Genomic DNA, 15,411 nt, shown 5'->3' with positions numbered 1-15,411 from the left:
TCAACTCTACATATTTCTGTTGTTGCTGTTACTTTTGTGGAGGGTAAGGTTTAAGAATATGCACAAGGAAGCAAAACCTTCAGACTCAGAGAGTTTGAGAAAAAGAATTTGTTTAAATTGAAATGATCCCTGTATAGTCTCTAGTACAGTGCTTAACACATGGTGTACATGTCTCCACATGTTTGCTACAGTTGATATGGCTTGGGAAAGAATGAGACGTGGTAGTTTTTAAATTCAGAAAAACACCTGCAGGGAAAAGGAGAGGAAGGACTGGCGCAGGAAAAAGCAGTAAATTGTCCCTGAATGAGCATGCAGGTACATCCTCTAACAAAGAGGAGAGAAAAAGCACCAGAGAAAGTGCTTTTTTTCCCCCTCCAATCAGTCTGAATCACAACTTTTGCTTGTTTGAAAAGTGAAAGTTTAAATTCTGAAATGAAGAAAATGTAGTCAAATGAATATTTGGCATCACAAAGAGTCAAGATACCAATTCATGGCATTTACACAGTAGTTTATCATATAGCCAGTTTTTGGTTGGTATCAGTCATTTTTGACCAAGATAGATGGATTTTTCAGGGGGCAGGTATGTGGGATGAAGGTGGATCTACTGGGTTAAAGAAGAAACTAGCATTTATTGACAGTCTAATGTATGCCAGCACTTTACTATACTTTACCTATGTCATCTGATCACTGTCTATTCCTTTTTGCAAATTACAAGTTTTTGCAATTCCTATTTTACGAATGAGGAAACTAGGTTCAGAAGGAAGGCTGGTTTCCTTTGATCCCCACACAGTTCTTTGATATGGGGTGCCTTCTTTAAAAAAAAAGAAATGTTACCAGGAAGGATCAATCTCACTGAAGCTAAAACACTTACCTAGAGAGCAAAGCTAGTAAGGAGGATAGAAAGAAGAAGGGAGAAGGCAGTAGGGTAAGGGCAAAGCAGGAGGAAGACCTGGGAAACAAATGGACAGAAGAGTAAGAAATGCAGAAGGCAATAGAATAGAAATGAGTTTAAAGGGTTTAAAATATCTTCATCATTTTTGAAGAGCATTGGGATGGCTTAAAGCCTAAAGGCCTAGGAAGAGGGCCTGAAAAGACTGAGGGGATTTATGTGTATAGGAAATACTAAGGCTCCTATAAATGAAGTGGAACAGGACAAAGATTTCTCAAGCACTGTTTGTATCAGTTCATTTTTTTTTCTTGTACAGAATATTCAGTGCATATAAAGATAGTGCTTCTGCATACTTTGATGTTTCAGGCTGAATGAGAAGACCCACCTGCTTACCTGTAGAATCAGGTGTCATCAAAAGTGTCTTAGAAATATGAGGAAACACAGTTTCTGTATCCTTTCTTGCTCCTAAAGAAGTGAAGGTATTTCCTGAAAAATATATCCCGTGTAAATTTTCCTCTGCTCCCACACTAAAAATGTGCCATGAAACGGTGTCTCCTAAGCACATATCCAGTCCAGGCAGATTTCCATACATGTATCCATTTATGGCTACAAGGCATTTGTAACAGAGAAAAGAGTATTTAATTTACTGGTTCTTTATATCTTTTGAAATCAAACAAAGCACTAATCAAAAAGCAGCTCATTCATGTAAAAACAGCAAAGCAAATTTTTTCAACTTTCCTCTCCTTTATCGTTATTTAACCACTTCATGGGGGCTAAAATGACATTATAGAAATTAGAGAATGACAGAACTCCATGATACTTTCATTGGATTATTCCAGTCCACCCCTTCCTTTTAGAGTTGAGGAAATCAAGGCCAGACAAGTAGTTACTTGTCCAATGTCACATGGCTAATGAATGAAACTGTTAAGACCAAAGTCCAAATCTCCAGATTCCAGAGCAACCCTTTCCTCACTACACTGCACAGTCTTCACAAACCAACAACCAACCAACCAGCCACCCACTCACCCACCCAACCAGCTCAACAAACACCCTACTCCACCCACTCTATGAATTTGGCAATAGAGAAGTACATGACTTTTCACATTTAGATGTAGATAAAATATATTGCACGAAGAGGTGTTGGTAAATGTTTGGTAAATTGAATTCAAAATAATCACCGTAATAAACAATATTCTTCTTGGGAAATGATATTTACTTACTATATATCTATTTATTTATTTTCTTGAGATGGAGTTTCACTTTGTCCCCCAGGCTGGAGTGTAATGGCATGATCTTGGCTCACTGCAACATCTGTCTCCTGGGTTCAAGTGATTCTCCTGCCTCAGCCTCCTAAGTAACTGGGATTACAGGCATGTGCTACCACACCCGGCTAATCTTTATATTTTTAGTAGAAACGGGGTTTCACCATTTTGGCCAGACTGGTCTCAAACTCCTGACCTCAGGTGATCCACCCGCCTTGGCCTCCCAAAGTGTTGGGATTATAGGCGTGGGCCACTGCACCTGTCTGGGTAATGGTATTTAAAGGAAATATATTAGCCAACCATTGTGGGAAAATCCTAAGTCTCTTTTAATCTGTAATTCTTTAGCAAAATAAATTTAAGTAAGTGTTTAATGCGTTTATCTTGTAAGTTTTTTTTTTTTTCTTACAGGATAGCTTATTTGAGGCTTGGAAGTCTGGATCTTCTTTATCTACATTTTCAGGCTCTGTGATAAATGTTCTGATATTTTCATCCAAGAGATAACTTTTATTTTCATCAAATATTGTGGCAAGTAGGTAAAACTCTTTGTCTACACCTTTCTGTGGATGAGAATAAAAAAAGGAATAGACATGGTATAGATGGTCCATATTCAAATCTAGCCAAATGGTTGATCTACATACAAGATTTCCCACACAGGAGATTGTGTATTTGTGAAAAATTTGATCAATTGACTTCCTGATTTTGGATAGTCCATAGAAAGGAACAAGTCACAGTGAATGAATTATCATAGAACTAAGAAGTTGGGAGAAATCTCTATGGCTTTTTACATACAAAGCGTTTACTCCAGGGATTCCTATATCTAAACTTCATAAACTAAACCATAAGATATTTATAGTGGCTTTTAACATAATGTACTCTATGGAAAGTAAGTTAAATACATAGTTTTCAATTCTAGAAAGTCTGAATTTTAAGGGCTTTTGAACAAATTAAATATATACATATTTCTAGATTAAATATAAAAATTATATGTATTATACGAATGACACTATAAATATGACTCATTATATAGATAAATATAAACATATATTTATAATTTTGAATGAGACATACATTGTTATACATATATTTATGGATTTTAAAGCTTCGTTACCTATACTTTTTTATATAAATGTAGAAAATAACTAGATATTAGTTCACTTCTGAGAAAAAAGGGAAGTTCATTTAACAAACATTTATTGAGCACCTATTATATGCCCAAGGGTAGCTGTGGTTATTATAAAAAATTAATAAAATCTTGTGTATACTTTCTAGAAACTTTCCAGAAAGTCTTGTGTATACTTCCACTAGAAACAGTCTAGTGGAAGAAACAGGCCAATAAAAACACTTGCATGGATAAATACTCTGATAGAAACATACCGAAAGGACTATGGTAACCTGCAGGAGCTTCAACTAACTTTAGTTAAGGAACATTGTCCAAAGGAAGGTACTCTCAGTCTATGTTTCAAAAATGTCTCCCCCTTTTGGCAGATCAAACAGTGAGGAAAGGCCATTCTAGATGGAGAGAAGAGGGGAAAATCAGAGATGTGAAATAGCCTTCCTTACTCAGAGTCTAATGAGCTAATTCCACCACACTGCAGAACTCTACTTTGCCAATTAGAAGAAGCTAATTCTGCAATGTAGGAGTGGGAGGGGACATGAATCTGAAGGAGTTGTCAGGATCTGATGTGTTGGCTTCTGAGCCAACAAATTGTGGGGAGATTTTTACTGCAGAGAGTGCTATAACCAGATTCCTTAGGAAGGGATGTGGACTAGCTGTATTAAAGCAAGATAAGAGTGGAGACAGAAGTTAAGAAAGAAAGGAATTCTTGTGCCTAAAATAATACAGAGGTATTGGAGACTTAGTGATAAATGTGGAGGTGAGACAGAAGGAGTTGTTGATCAAAGTCCAGGGTTTGGTGATATTATTAACTAAGAGATAGAATGGAGGAAGAAAAGAGGCTGATTCCTCAAGGGCCTAGAAATAGAAATTCCATATGACCCAGCAATCCCGTTACTGGGTATATATCCAAAGGATTATAAATCGTACTACTATAAGGACACGTGCACACGAATGTTCATTGCAGCACTGTTTACAATAGCAAAGACCTGGAACCAACCCAAATACCCATCGATGATAGACTGGACAGGAAAAATGTGGCACATATACACCATGGAATATTATGCAGCCATCAAAAACGATGAGTTTATGTCCTTTGTAGGGACATGGATGAACCTGGAAACCATCATTCTCAGCAAACTGACAGAAGAGCAGAAAATAAAACACCGCATGTTCTCACTCATAGGCAGGTTTTGAACAATGAGAACACATGGACACAGGGAGGGGAGCACTACACACTGGGGTCTGTTTGGGGGAAAAAGGGGAGGGACGGTGTGGGGAGGGGAGTTGGGGAGAGATAGCAAGGGGAGAGATGCCAGATGTAGGTGATGGGGAGGAAGGCAGCAAATCACACTGCCACGTGTGTACCTATGCAACAATCTCGCATGTTCTTCACATGTACCCCCAAACCTAAAATACAATAAAATAAATTAAAAAAAAAAAAAAAAAAAAGAAAAGAGGCTGATTTAGGGAAGGGAGGGACAGTAAAAGTCTGTCCGGAAGGTCGAGATGTCTGTGGGACATGCCAGGGTGCAGTTTTATTGGGCAGAGGAAAATACAGGTGTTTCATTGAGGAAAGAATAGAATTGGGAGACATCAGTACACAGACATTGAAGCTGCTGATTCCTCTGGCCCTGAGACATTGCCATTCCTCTGCAGTTCTGTCTTAGGCAGCTCTCACCAAGACTTACCTGGCCGTATGCCTCAGGACTCACCTGTTTGCCATCCTCTCCAAGACTTCCATTTCTACACACAAGGAGAGGCCCCAGAAGGCCACTGTTGGTGTCTCTTGTCCCATTTACTGAAGAGTAATAGAACCAGGTCAAGCAGTTGGGATCCGTGGAGGTGGGACCTACATAGTTTGGAACTTCCCATGTATAGACAAATATTGTGCCAGGATTTACATGTGAGGAAGGTGAAGGGGTACCTAGCAAAAAATAAACATTTATAGAATAGAACCTAAGACCATATGTACACTAATCTAGACTGTGAGATCTCTGAGAGCAAGGACAGATCTTTCTCTTCGGGTGACAGTCGAATAGGAACTGAAGTAATAACTCTGCCACAATAAGTACACAGAGCTGTTACACTGTGACAGTTTGGCTGCACAATAGGAGTTATATTACTTGCTGACATTATATAGCAGTATGGCTCACTTGGACCTCCCCTGAGCACTACTTACTTCCTCCAGCTGTTTCATAGAATGAACCTTCATTGCTCTTGTTGTAATGCAGTCCATGAGGCTGAATGCTGAGTGGCAGGGAAGCATTGTTATAGAAAGTGACTTTGATGATCTCTCCCACCTCTGCCTTAATAACAGGGCCTAGAAAACAACAGAGTTAGTAGTTATCCTTGGATTTCATAAAGTAATTGTCAGGTTGCATTACTTGAGTAAAGTTATTATTTTTTTTTTTTTTTGGTATTTTTTTTGAGACAGCTTCACCTGTTGCCCAGGCTGGAGTGCAATGGCACAATCTTGGCGCACAGCAACCTCTGCCTCCCGAGTTCAAGTGATTCTCCTGCCTCAGCCTCCCAAGTAGCTGGGATTACAGGCATGTGCCACCTCGCCAGGCTCAATTGTTTTGTATTTTTAGTAGAGACGGGTTTCCCCATGTTGGTCAGGCTTGGTCTCAAACTCCCAACCTCAGGTAATCCACCTGTCTCGGCCTCCCAAAGAGCTGGGATTACAGGCCTGAGCCACAGTAAAGTTCTTTTAGGAAGAAATTAAAGGGATGATACCATAAACCCAGAAAAGTCTAGATGATTCAAGGTCTTATAAAGTCACTTTGGATCAAAGATATTAGATATTAGATGAATATATTAGTCTTTTTGGATTTATAGGAACAAAGAGTGTAGTTAAAATCACTGAGTGGGCTGGGCTCAGTGGCTCACATTTGTAATCCCAGCACTCTGGGAAGCCAAGATGGGAAGATGGCTTGAGCCCAGAAGTTTGAGAACAACCGGGGCAACATGGTGAAACCTTGTCTCTACAATATACAACAATTATCCAGGTGTGGTGGTGTGTGCCTGTGGTCCCAGCTTTGTGGGAAGCTGAGGCATGAAAATCACTGGAACCTGTGAACCTGAGAGGCGGAGGTTGCAGTGAACTGAGATTGTGCGACTGCACTCTAGCCTGGGGGACAGTGAGATCCTGTCTCAAAAAACAAAACAAACAAAACAAAACAAAAACACCACAAAAATTAGCTGGGTATGATGTTGCATTCCTGTAGTCTCAGCTACTCTGAAGACTGAGGTGAGAGGATCACTTGAGCCTCAGAGGTGGAGGTTGCAGTAAACAGAGATCACACCACTGCACTCCAGCCTGGACAACAGAACAAGATTGTCTAAAATAAAATAAAATAAAATAAAAAGTCATTGGGTGAATCAATGTATTATTTTCATAAGGCTGTAGATTACAGCTGAAATCTATAACTGTGAATTGGTGAATACTGTTTTGATTGCATAATATTAATAAATAATGTTTATAACCCCACAAGCTATGAATAGAATTTCACCAAGGATTCCAAGATGTTCTTCTCCTGCCTTCTGTGTTTGGAAGGAAGCATCTGTGTATTCACGGTAAACCAGTTTTTTGTAAGTTCCTCCAATTCTGGTTGGACTTTGTTCAAAAAATAGCCGGGATTCACTGTGCAAAGAAAGTAGATACACAAAGAACTTTTATATTTACAGTTATCAAGTGAAAAGAAAGAAAGAATCCAAACACATCTGTTTAAAATATTTGCAATTTATTTCTGATTATAAAAGTAATGCATGCTCATTGTCAAACATTTGGAAAAGAAAGAAAAACACAACAAAGAAAACAGAAATCTCTGTAATCCCACCATTTATATATTACCACAGTCAACATTTTCTGTAAATATCCTTTCTGTTTTTTGTCTGTGCACATATATATAATTATCTGTATGTATCTACCTAGTTATTTGCCTGCAAACTTCCTTTTGGGATAAAAAGATATTATATCTGACTTTTTTCAAGCAGGTAATAACAAATATTGCTATTAAAAAAACTATTTGTAGGATGCTATAATATAAAAAAGAGAGACGTTATTATTTTTTAAATTATTATAATAAAAATGGAGCCTCTGAGAAAAGGTATTTCCTAATAATGAAGTAACTTGCTGTGCCAAAAACATCATAGAATTTTATAGCCAGGAGAATCAAGCAAAATGAATCTATTAATTCATACTTATTTTAGTCAGTATAAAATGGCAGTAAGCCTTAAAGCTAAATCTAGTTTTTTGCTCTAAGCCCAGTTATGTTTCTGACATTTAATGAGAAATTTCCATTACACAGATTGAGTAATTTATTGATGAGCTTAAAATGTAAGAAAAGGACTACGGACAACCAGCACTCATACTCACAAGGACCAAATCACTGAGTAGATAATCACAAGCTGGACAGAGCATCTAAGAGAGAACACTGGAATTTGGCAGGAAAATGTCAAAGAACTTCTGAGGCACAGAAGGAGAGGGAAGCAAGGCAGCCATCACTGCTCAGATTGGCTGGGAGCCAGGAGAGGCTCCCCAGTGTGGGAAAAAAGGTAAGTGAGAGATCCCCAGGAGTCCACACTTCTACCGGGAATTCCTGCAATCCTAGCCACAGGAGAGCCCCTCAGCCCTTGCAGGCTGTGAGACTAGTAGAGAGAGCGGCTTGGAGTTGATACAATGGCATCATTCCAGAGATGGAGTTCATTCCGGGTCCCACACAACCCCTGAGACCCAAATAGCTATAGCATGGAACCATTTTGAGAGACTAGCCCCCACCAGACTGCATCCTGCCCCAGGGCTCAACAGCCCATGTATCTCCACATCCCTAGAACTTCACTGACATGCCCCTGTGTCCACTCAGAGTGCTGATGCACTGTGACATTAGCTGGATCCAGTAGAGTGGCCGGGTCCCCAGCACTCTAGCGGATATGGTGTTCTACATTGTGGGGGATGGGCTGTGCAGTGTACCAGGGAGGCTGCCCCAGAGCAAAGAAAGCTGTGCGTGCCCTCTCCAGAGCCTGAGAGCCACCTGCCTGGAGCGACTGCCACTAATAGCAAACACTGCCCTTTCAGGAGTAGGGCTACCACACACCTGAATGCACTTTTAGTAGACATGAGACCAGACCATCTAGATGTTGTCCTGGAGTCTGAGGACAGGCACATCTGTCTACTGCTGCTTTTACCCAAGTGTGCCATCTTGGGTACTGGGGATCGACTTGCCCTGCCTGCCATAGCTGTTGCTCATGTGCATCCACCTGAATATACCACTGTGGGGGTGGTGGTGGAGAGGAATGGATGGTGAAGAGAAGCTGGTTAATGGGTAGAAACATACAATTAATTGGAAGAAATATGCCCTAGTGTTCAACAGCTCAGTGGGGTGACTATGGTTAACAATAATAAATCGTATATTTTAAAATAGCCACAAGAAAAAATTTGAAATGTTTCCACCACAAAGAAATAATGGATGTTTGAGGCAATGAACATGCCAAATTCTCTGATTTAGGTATCATACACTGTATGCACATATCAAAATATCACCATGCCCCATAAATCTGTACATATATCATGTATCAATAAATAATTTTAAAAAAGAAGAGAAACTGTCTACTTGACATAGTATTCTTTGCTTTCTAAAATTCCTGTGAGTGAATTAGAGAAAAATAAACATTGTAAAGAACAATATCTTCTGGTGGTTTTAGAACTTTGTTCTAACATGTATCTTCATTCAATAGGCCAGAAGAATTAAATCTCCTGTTGTCCTCAATCTGGTAAATATACTTAGCAGTTGGACTATCAGAAAAACTTTTTGCCCACTTTTAATTGCTAATGCCAGAGTAATGTATTTTAGTGTTAGCTTTTGGTTATTAAGATAATAATTGCTAATATATTATTAGGTGTTATTGAGTTAATATTTATAGAATATAGTTTAAGGATATCACATTTGATGATTTAATTATGCCTTCAGATATTAGCAAGAGTGTATAAGTTACATATAAATAATAAAGAATGTTTAAAATTTTTTATAAAATGTTATTGATGACATTGTCTTACGCTGTTAAATGTTTCAGAAGTATAACATAAATCCATTTTAAAGTTTTGCACTAGGAAAAAGATGAGTAGTACGTTTTCCTTTACATTGTCTGCCAGGGATTTAGAGAAGAATTTTGTCTAGCAATGCTCCTGGGTTTCAAAATTTTCCAATTATTTTTTCATATTTATTTTATCAATATATTTTAATTAGATGCCTAAATCCTTTTTAGGAGTAAATAGATTATGAAAGATTTCAATTATGTTAATTATTTAACTATCAATATTATAACCAGTGAATCATTACCTTCCAGCTGCTGTTAAATTTTTTCCAGTGAAGAAATCTATACCAAATGGAGCATAGTTCCAGAGAATTTCCTTAGCAGCAATATAGTAATGTATAACATGTGTCCCAGTAACAACTGTTGAAGGTTTCTGGCAATTACTTACGTTGAAAAATGCCTGCATACTCTCTGAAAAACAGTGAACCCAGAAAGAGAATGTTATTAAAACATTCAGACAATTTTCTTGGTCAAGATGTATTTTCAATTTTAGCCAACAATATTGAGACTTTCTATTTCTTTGAGAAATATGATGTATGAAATCTATGGAAAAACATAAAATGTATGAAATAAGTACACAAGTCAGGATGCAAAAGTGAATATTAAAGGGATGTATATTATTAGAGAATAATAACCAACTTCGGACCAAGTCTTATGTGAAGATGGTACCTATATACTGAGAAGAATTTGAGAGTCCAAGAATTTCTTCCCTCACGGATATGAAATTACTACTAGTAGCCACTAATGAGTTAGTTGGTTTATTTGATTAACTAGTTGGCAGGAAGAAAGAAACTCAAGGCATGAGAAGATTAGTCCTGTGTTTTAATTTCAGAGCACTGTTGGTGGGAATGTTAATTAGTAGAGACTTTTTGAAAGACAATCTGGTAAAATTTGTTAGAATTAAAAGCAGGCAGTGGCTCACATGTGTAATCTCAGCACTTTGAGAGGTCAAGGCAAGTGGCCTCACTTGAGCCCAGGAGTTTCAGAATAGCCTGGGCAACATGACAAAACCCCATCTCTACAAAAAATGTTGAAAAAATCGGTGATGTGTGGTGGTGTGTGCCTGTAATGCCAACTACTCCAGAGGCTGAGGTGGGAAGATTGCTTGAACTCAGGAGATCGAGCCTGCAGTAAGCGGTAAACTCCAGCCTGGGCAACAGAGCAAGACTATCTCAAAAAAAAAAAAAAAAGCTCTCTGCTATTATATAGTTTCACTTCTTGATAGTCATGAGAAATATTTGCACATACATGAAAAGACATACGAAAAGGTATTAACTAAGTCTGGGCATGGTGGCTCACGACTGTAATCCCAGTACTTTGGGAGGCCAAGGCAAGTGGGTCACCTGAGGTTGGGAGTTCAAGACCAGCCTGACCAACACAGAGAAACCCTGTCTCCACTAAAAATGCAAAATTAGCTGGGCATGATGGCATATGCCTGTAATCCCAGCTACTCAGGAGGCTGAGGCAGGAGAATTGCTTGAACCCAGGAGGCAGAAGGCAGAGGTTGTAGTGAACCAAGTCAGGCCACTGCACTCCAGTCTAGGCAACAAGAGCAAAACTCTGTCTCCAAAAAAAAAAAAAAAAAAATACAAAAAGGCATTAAATATAACATTGTTAATAAACCAAAAAAGCAGTAGCAATTTAAACATCTATCAGTAGGCAAAGGGTTAAATAAATTACACTACAATCAAAATATGGAAAACTATGCAACAGTTAAAAAGAATGAGTTAAATGTATTGGAAATACATGAAAAGAGACTTCAAGACTTTCAGTGATGAAAACAACAGAATATTATATGCAGTGTGATCTACTTACATAAAACAAAACACAAAACATAGCTGTGTATTGTTTCTACATGTTCATGTTTATGTTGCGTGAAAGTGTACAGTAAACAGGTTTTCCAGTACTTGCATGAATTTATTACAGTGGTTAAGATGGTGATGGGGTGGAGTTGGACTAGTGGCATGTCCTTAAAGCAGCTCTCCAAAACCAAACACTGGCTCTGATTCGTGTACTATTTTTCTGTGGTGTAAGCACGTCCATTGTGACCAGTTTGAAGCTACCAATAGTTGAACGGCTAGATTATTTAACTCTCAGCTCTTTTGAGCTGGTATGAACAGGCTAATCTATACTGCATTAGACTTCTTTCACTTTTTCTGCCTGCCTACCACCACCTATTTTTCTACCTCTTTTCTTCCCTCCCTCCTTCCATTCTCCTTCTTTATTGCCTCCATTCTTCCTTCCTACCTTTCTTTCTGGCAAAGATCTATTGATATATTCTTGTAATTACCAAAAAAGAAAAACAAACAAAAAAACCCAAAAGGAGTAAATTAAAAAGCAGAAAAGCTGCAGAAGGACACAGAAAGAGAAGACACACAGGAGAAAGTGATGGGATGCCATCAGCCAACTAGGCTTTGAGGCATTTTCTCACTTGGTCTAGGGCTGACAGTAGTCTTTCTGCAGAGCTGAGGTGGAAAGACTGGCTTGAGGGCATGATCTGAGAATAAGGTAGATGGGAGGTATTGGTGGAGCTGAGTGTACATTTTAATCTGAAAGTGATCATCTTTTCTAAGTGACAGCTTTTTGTCCCTAAATCCAGTCCTTGAGTTATAATAGCTGTGAGTGGTTCTTCTTTTTCTCACAGCCCGGGGAGGGATGCAGCACATAGAAAATCCTGATAAATACTTGTCATTTAGTGGTTTGAATAATTAATTGAGACATGATACTAACCAAAGTTCAGGACTTACAAAAAGAAAGGTTTTTCATCAGAAGTAAACTCCATTTTTCTACCAAAAAAATAAAGTTAAATTCTTTAATTCTAATGAAAATTATGTTTTCTGATTGAAAAATAACACAGAATATTTACATGATTATATATAGAGTTTGGTCATATTCAATAATAGAAAAGATCAATAACTTCATAACTGACCATTCTGTCATTAAATGGCAAATGTGATTGGAGAGGGAAATAAACAAAAATAAGGAGAATTATTGAGTAATGAATTAGAAGTATTGGGTTCTGCATAATTTCTTGCCGTGCTTCCCATAAGATTTTGATACTTGTCTCCTTAATTAAAGAACAAACTGTAATAATATCTGCTCTGTCTGACACTCAGGGTTCTCACTCAGGGTTTATATTCTTACAATGGATATGAAAGTTTTTGTAAAAACAGCAACCCAATCCTATATACTTAAAAGGATGTATAGTAATCGAGTGAAACGGTGTCAGGGACCTGGGCTCCATCACTGACTGTTTCCAAAAGGAATGTTGGATATCAGTTTCTTCATTTGTAAGGTAAGACATTGTAATGGGTTGTGACCTTGTAAGTTTTCCGAGTCTGTATTTATTACACAAAAGTTATAAATCCCTACCATGTATCTGGCATCCCAGCATCCACTCTCCGGGGCCCTTGGCCACCATGAAGGCATCTTCCAGTGAGGAGGGGAAGACCGTAATGGTGTCCTTTCTGTGATTCCGAGAGATCAGAGTTTGTCCGTGGAGGTAGATGGAGTGTATGTCAGCCATGCCACCCATGCCAACAAAATACCACTTGACCCTATCTTCAGCACACATGGTGAGATTTGGCAGATTTCCATACACATATCCATTTATTGCTGAAAATAAATGTATATTAATCCATGAGGCATGATAGATCAGTGCCACGTGATAAAAATTCTATGTATTTCCTTATTATATTAATATAAACTTCCCAATGTCAACATTGTTCTCACACATAATCTACAACATCTGATTTGTGTTTCATGGAAAAGGAGATTGTATGCATTTTGTATTGTGAGAAGTGGGGGGAGCACAAAGGCTTAAAGGCAAGAGGAAAAAAAACCTGAAAGGCAGGAAGCAGTGACAAAGGAAAATAATAGAGACTAAGTTCATGAAAGAAGAAAGCAAGGATAAAGGTGATGGATTATGAAGACATCATTTCTGAAAAAAACACTATGTTGGATAAAAACACATATTCATAAATATTTGGTCAATTATGTCTTTGTTATTCCATATTTATGACTTAAAGTTACATCTTTCTTATGTTTTTATCACCTATTTTTAATCAATATCAGACTTCAGAAAACAAACGTGGATCAAACTTGCTATCGGACTTAGGAAATGAGCAGGCTTTAGTAGTGATTTTCATTTGCATGTCAGCCAGTATACTCTCAGTGAAACGCTGAAAAATATAAACTCAATTAAACAAACTTAAACAAAGGGAAATGACTGAATATAATCATAGAAGTTAGATTTATAAGATATTATGTATGAGAAAGTTCTTTTTAATCTTACATTGCATACTCATGCTCTCCTCAAAACCGGGATCACTAGTATTGATTTTGCCAGATTCAGTAAACGCACGAATATTTTCATCACTATACCAGCTACTTCTTTCATCAGTTGTAGAAAACATCAGAAAATAAGACCTGTCAATATCTTTTTCAGTGTCTCCGTTCAGTGTCCCTGAAACAAAAAACACATTTCTTACTTTTCATGTAGACATTAATTAGAACCATTGTCAAAGATAAAACTGCTTTTACAATATACAGTTTTGTTAATTGTTAGGGCACATGAAAAAGGTAAATGTTTGCCATGTGTTTGTCAGTTTTTGTGACGTTTACAATAAACTTTAAAAACCATATAATATATATAAAGCCAAATTTAAAGAATCCATATTCATCTTTACTTCAAATCAGTAACGTTCTGCAGTACCTATCTGCATCTGATGACCATTATCGCGTGAGATTGTTCAAAGTCTCAAAATTCGTGCCCCCTCAAACGAAGGATAACTTGTTCATACCAATTCATTTATTCTTCTGTGTGTATATTCAACAAATGTTTATTGAATATTTGCAATTGTCAGGCACTATGGCAAGTGTTGGGTTCATAAAAGTGAACAAAACAGCTATCTACCCTTGCAGGGCATATAATCAAGGGTGGAATCCATCAATAAATAAGATACTAACTATAGTGTGTAAAGTTCTATAGTTGGGAATACTCAGTCTTTGGGAGTTGATTAATTGAATCTTGGGTATGGAAACCTCTGAAGGCAGTGACACCTCAGTTGATACTTAAAGGATGAGGAGTTTGCTGGGGTATACCTGCAGAGAAGATTCCAGTCAGCAATTAAGATAAAAGGAATTTGGATTTTATCATCAGAACAATTAGCAGTCATTAAAGGATTTTAAGCAAAGGAGTGACAGAATCAGAATCAGTCTCCCACCTCCACCTCGCAGACAGAAAGCCAAGTGGAGATCAGCTGAAAGGGGAAACACTTGAGACTGGAGGGCAGTTAAGAGGCTGTTGCTGGTATCTGGCAAAAGGATGGCAGTGGCCTGAACTAGGTTAGAGCTGAAGAAGAACTAGGTTAGAGCTCTTCATGGAGCTGAAGAGGAGTGAGCTGATCTAGTGTTGTGTAGGAAGTACAGGTAGCGGGATTTGATTGATGTATTTAGCAAGCAGTGAGGGAAAGGGCAGTGTCAGGAATGATACCCAGGGTTTTGTCTTCAGTGACTAATTGGAACATGCTGGAGCCATTCCCCAAGGCAGGGAACACAGAAGGAAGGGAGAGATTCAGGGCAGGAAAAAATGATGGGTTTTGGAATATGATGTATTTTCATATGGGTGTTTCAATGAAACACCCAAATAGAGATGTCAAGTTGCCAGGCCTGATCATCAGTAAACGAGTTTGAACCAAAGTTATAGATTTCAGATTCATTAACACACAGATGGAAACAAATGACTCAGAATGGATAAGATCACTCTGTGAGCTTAGAGTGAACAAAAGAGAAAAGTGCCTCGGACAGTGGGAATAAAATTGTTATAATATATATAAATATAACATATAAAAATATGATATATGAATTATTATCAGTCCCAAATATTTTACATCAGCCTTATATTTGAAACCATAGGGCATAAATCAACATAACTGTAAATGAGAATCAATCTTTCTTTCTTTCTTTCTCTTTCTTTCTTTCTCTTTTTCTTTCCTTCCTTTCTTCCTTTCCTTTCCTTTCCTTTCCTTTCCTTTCCTTTCCTTTCCTTT

At 37.9% G+C, this 15,411-nt stretch overlaps 1 protein-coding gene across 1 annotated transcript in view; it reads right to left on the bottom strand.

The window, feature by feature from the left end:
* Window positions 1-15,411, bottom strand: part of LOC116540207 (ceruloplasmin-like) — a 39,879-nt gene that overhangs the window by 19,804 nt on the left and 4,664 nt on the right. The window contains exons 5-12 of the mRNA XM_032263596.1: window positions 13,656-13,826; window positions 12,734-12,976; window positions 9,607-9,772; window positions 6,781-6,911; window positions 5,448-5,588; window positions 4,981-5,192; window positions 2,558-2,708; window positions 1,283-1,495 (exon numbers count right to left, since the gene is read on the bottom strand). Coding sequence (XP_032119487.1) covers window positions 1,283-1,495; window positions 2,558-2,708; window positions 4,981-5,192; window positions 5,448-5,588; window positions 6,781-6,911; window positions 9,607-9,772; window positions 12,734-12,976; window positions 13,656-13,826 — 1,428 coding nt within the window. The remainder of the gene's footprint in view (window positions 1-1,282; window positions 1,496-2,557; window positions 2,709-4,980; window positions 5,193-5,447; window positions 5,589-6,780; window positions 6,912-9,606; window positions 9,773-12,733; window positions 12,977-13,655; window positions 13,827-15,411) is intronic.

The sequence above is a fragment of the Sapajus apella genome, unplaced genomic scaffold (genome assembly GCF_009761245.1).
Source record: "Sapajus apella isolate SASKATOON/1434 unplaced genomic scaffold, GSC_monkey_1.0 scaffold4, whole genome shotgun sequence".
Taxonomy (NCBI): Eukaryota; Metazoa; Chordata; class Mammalia; order Primates; family Cebidae; genus Sapajus; species Sapajus apella.
Note: the sequence above shows the minus strand (reverse complement) of the source record. Positions and strands in the feature narration are given on the sequence as shown.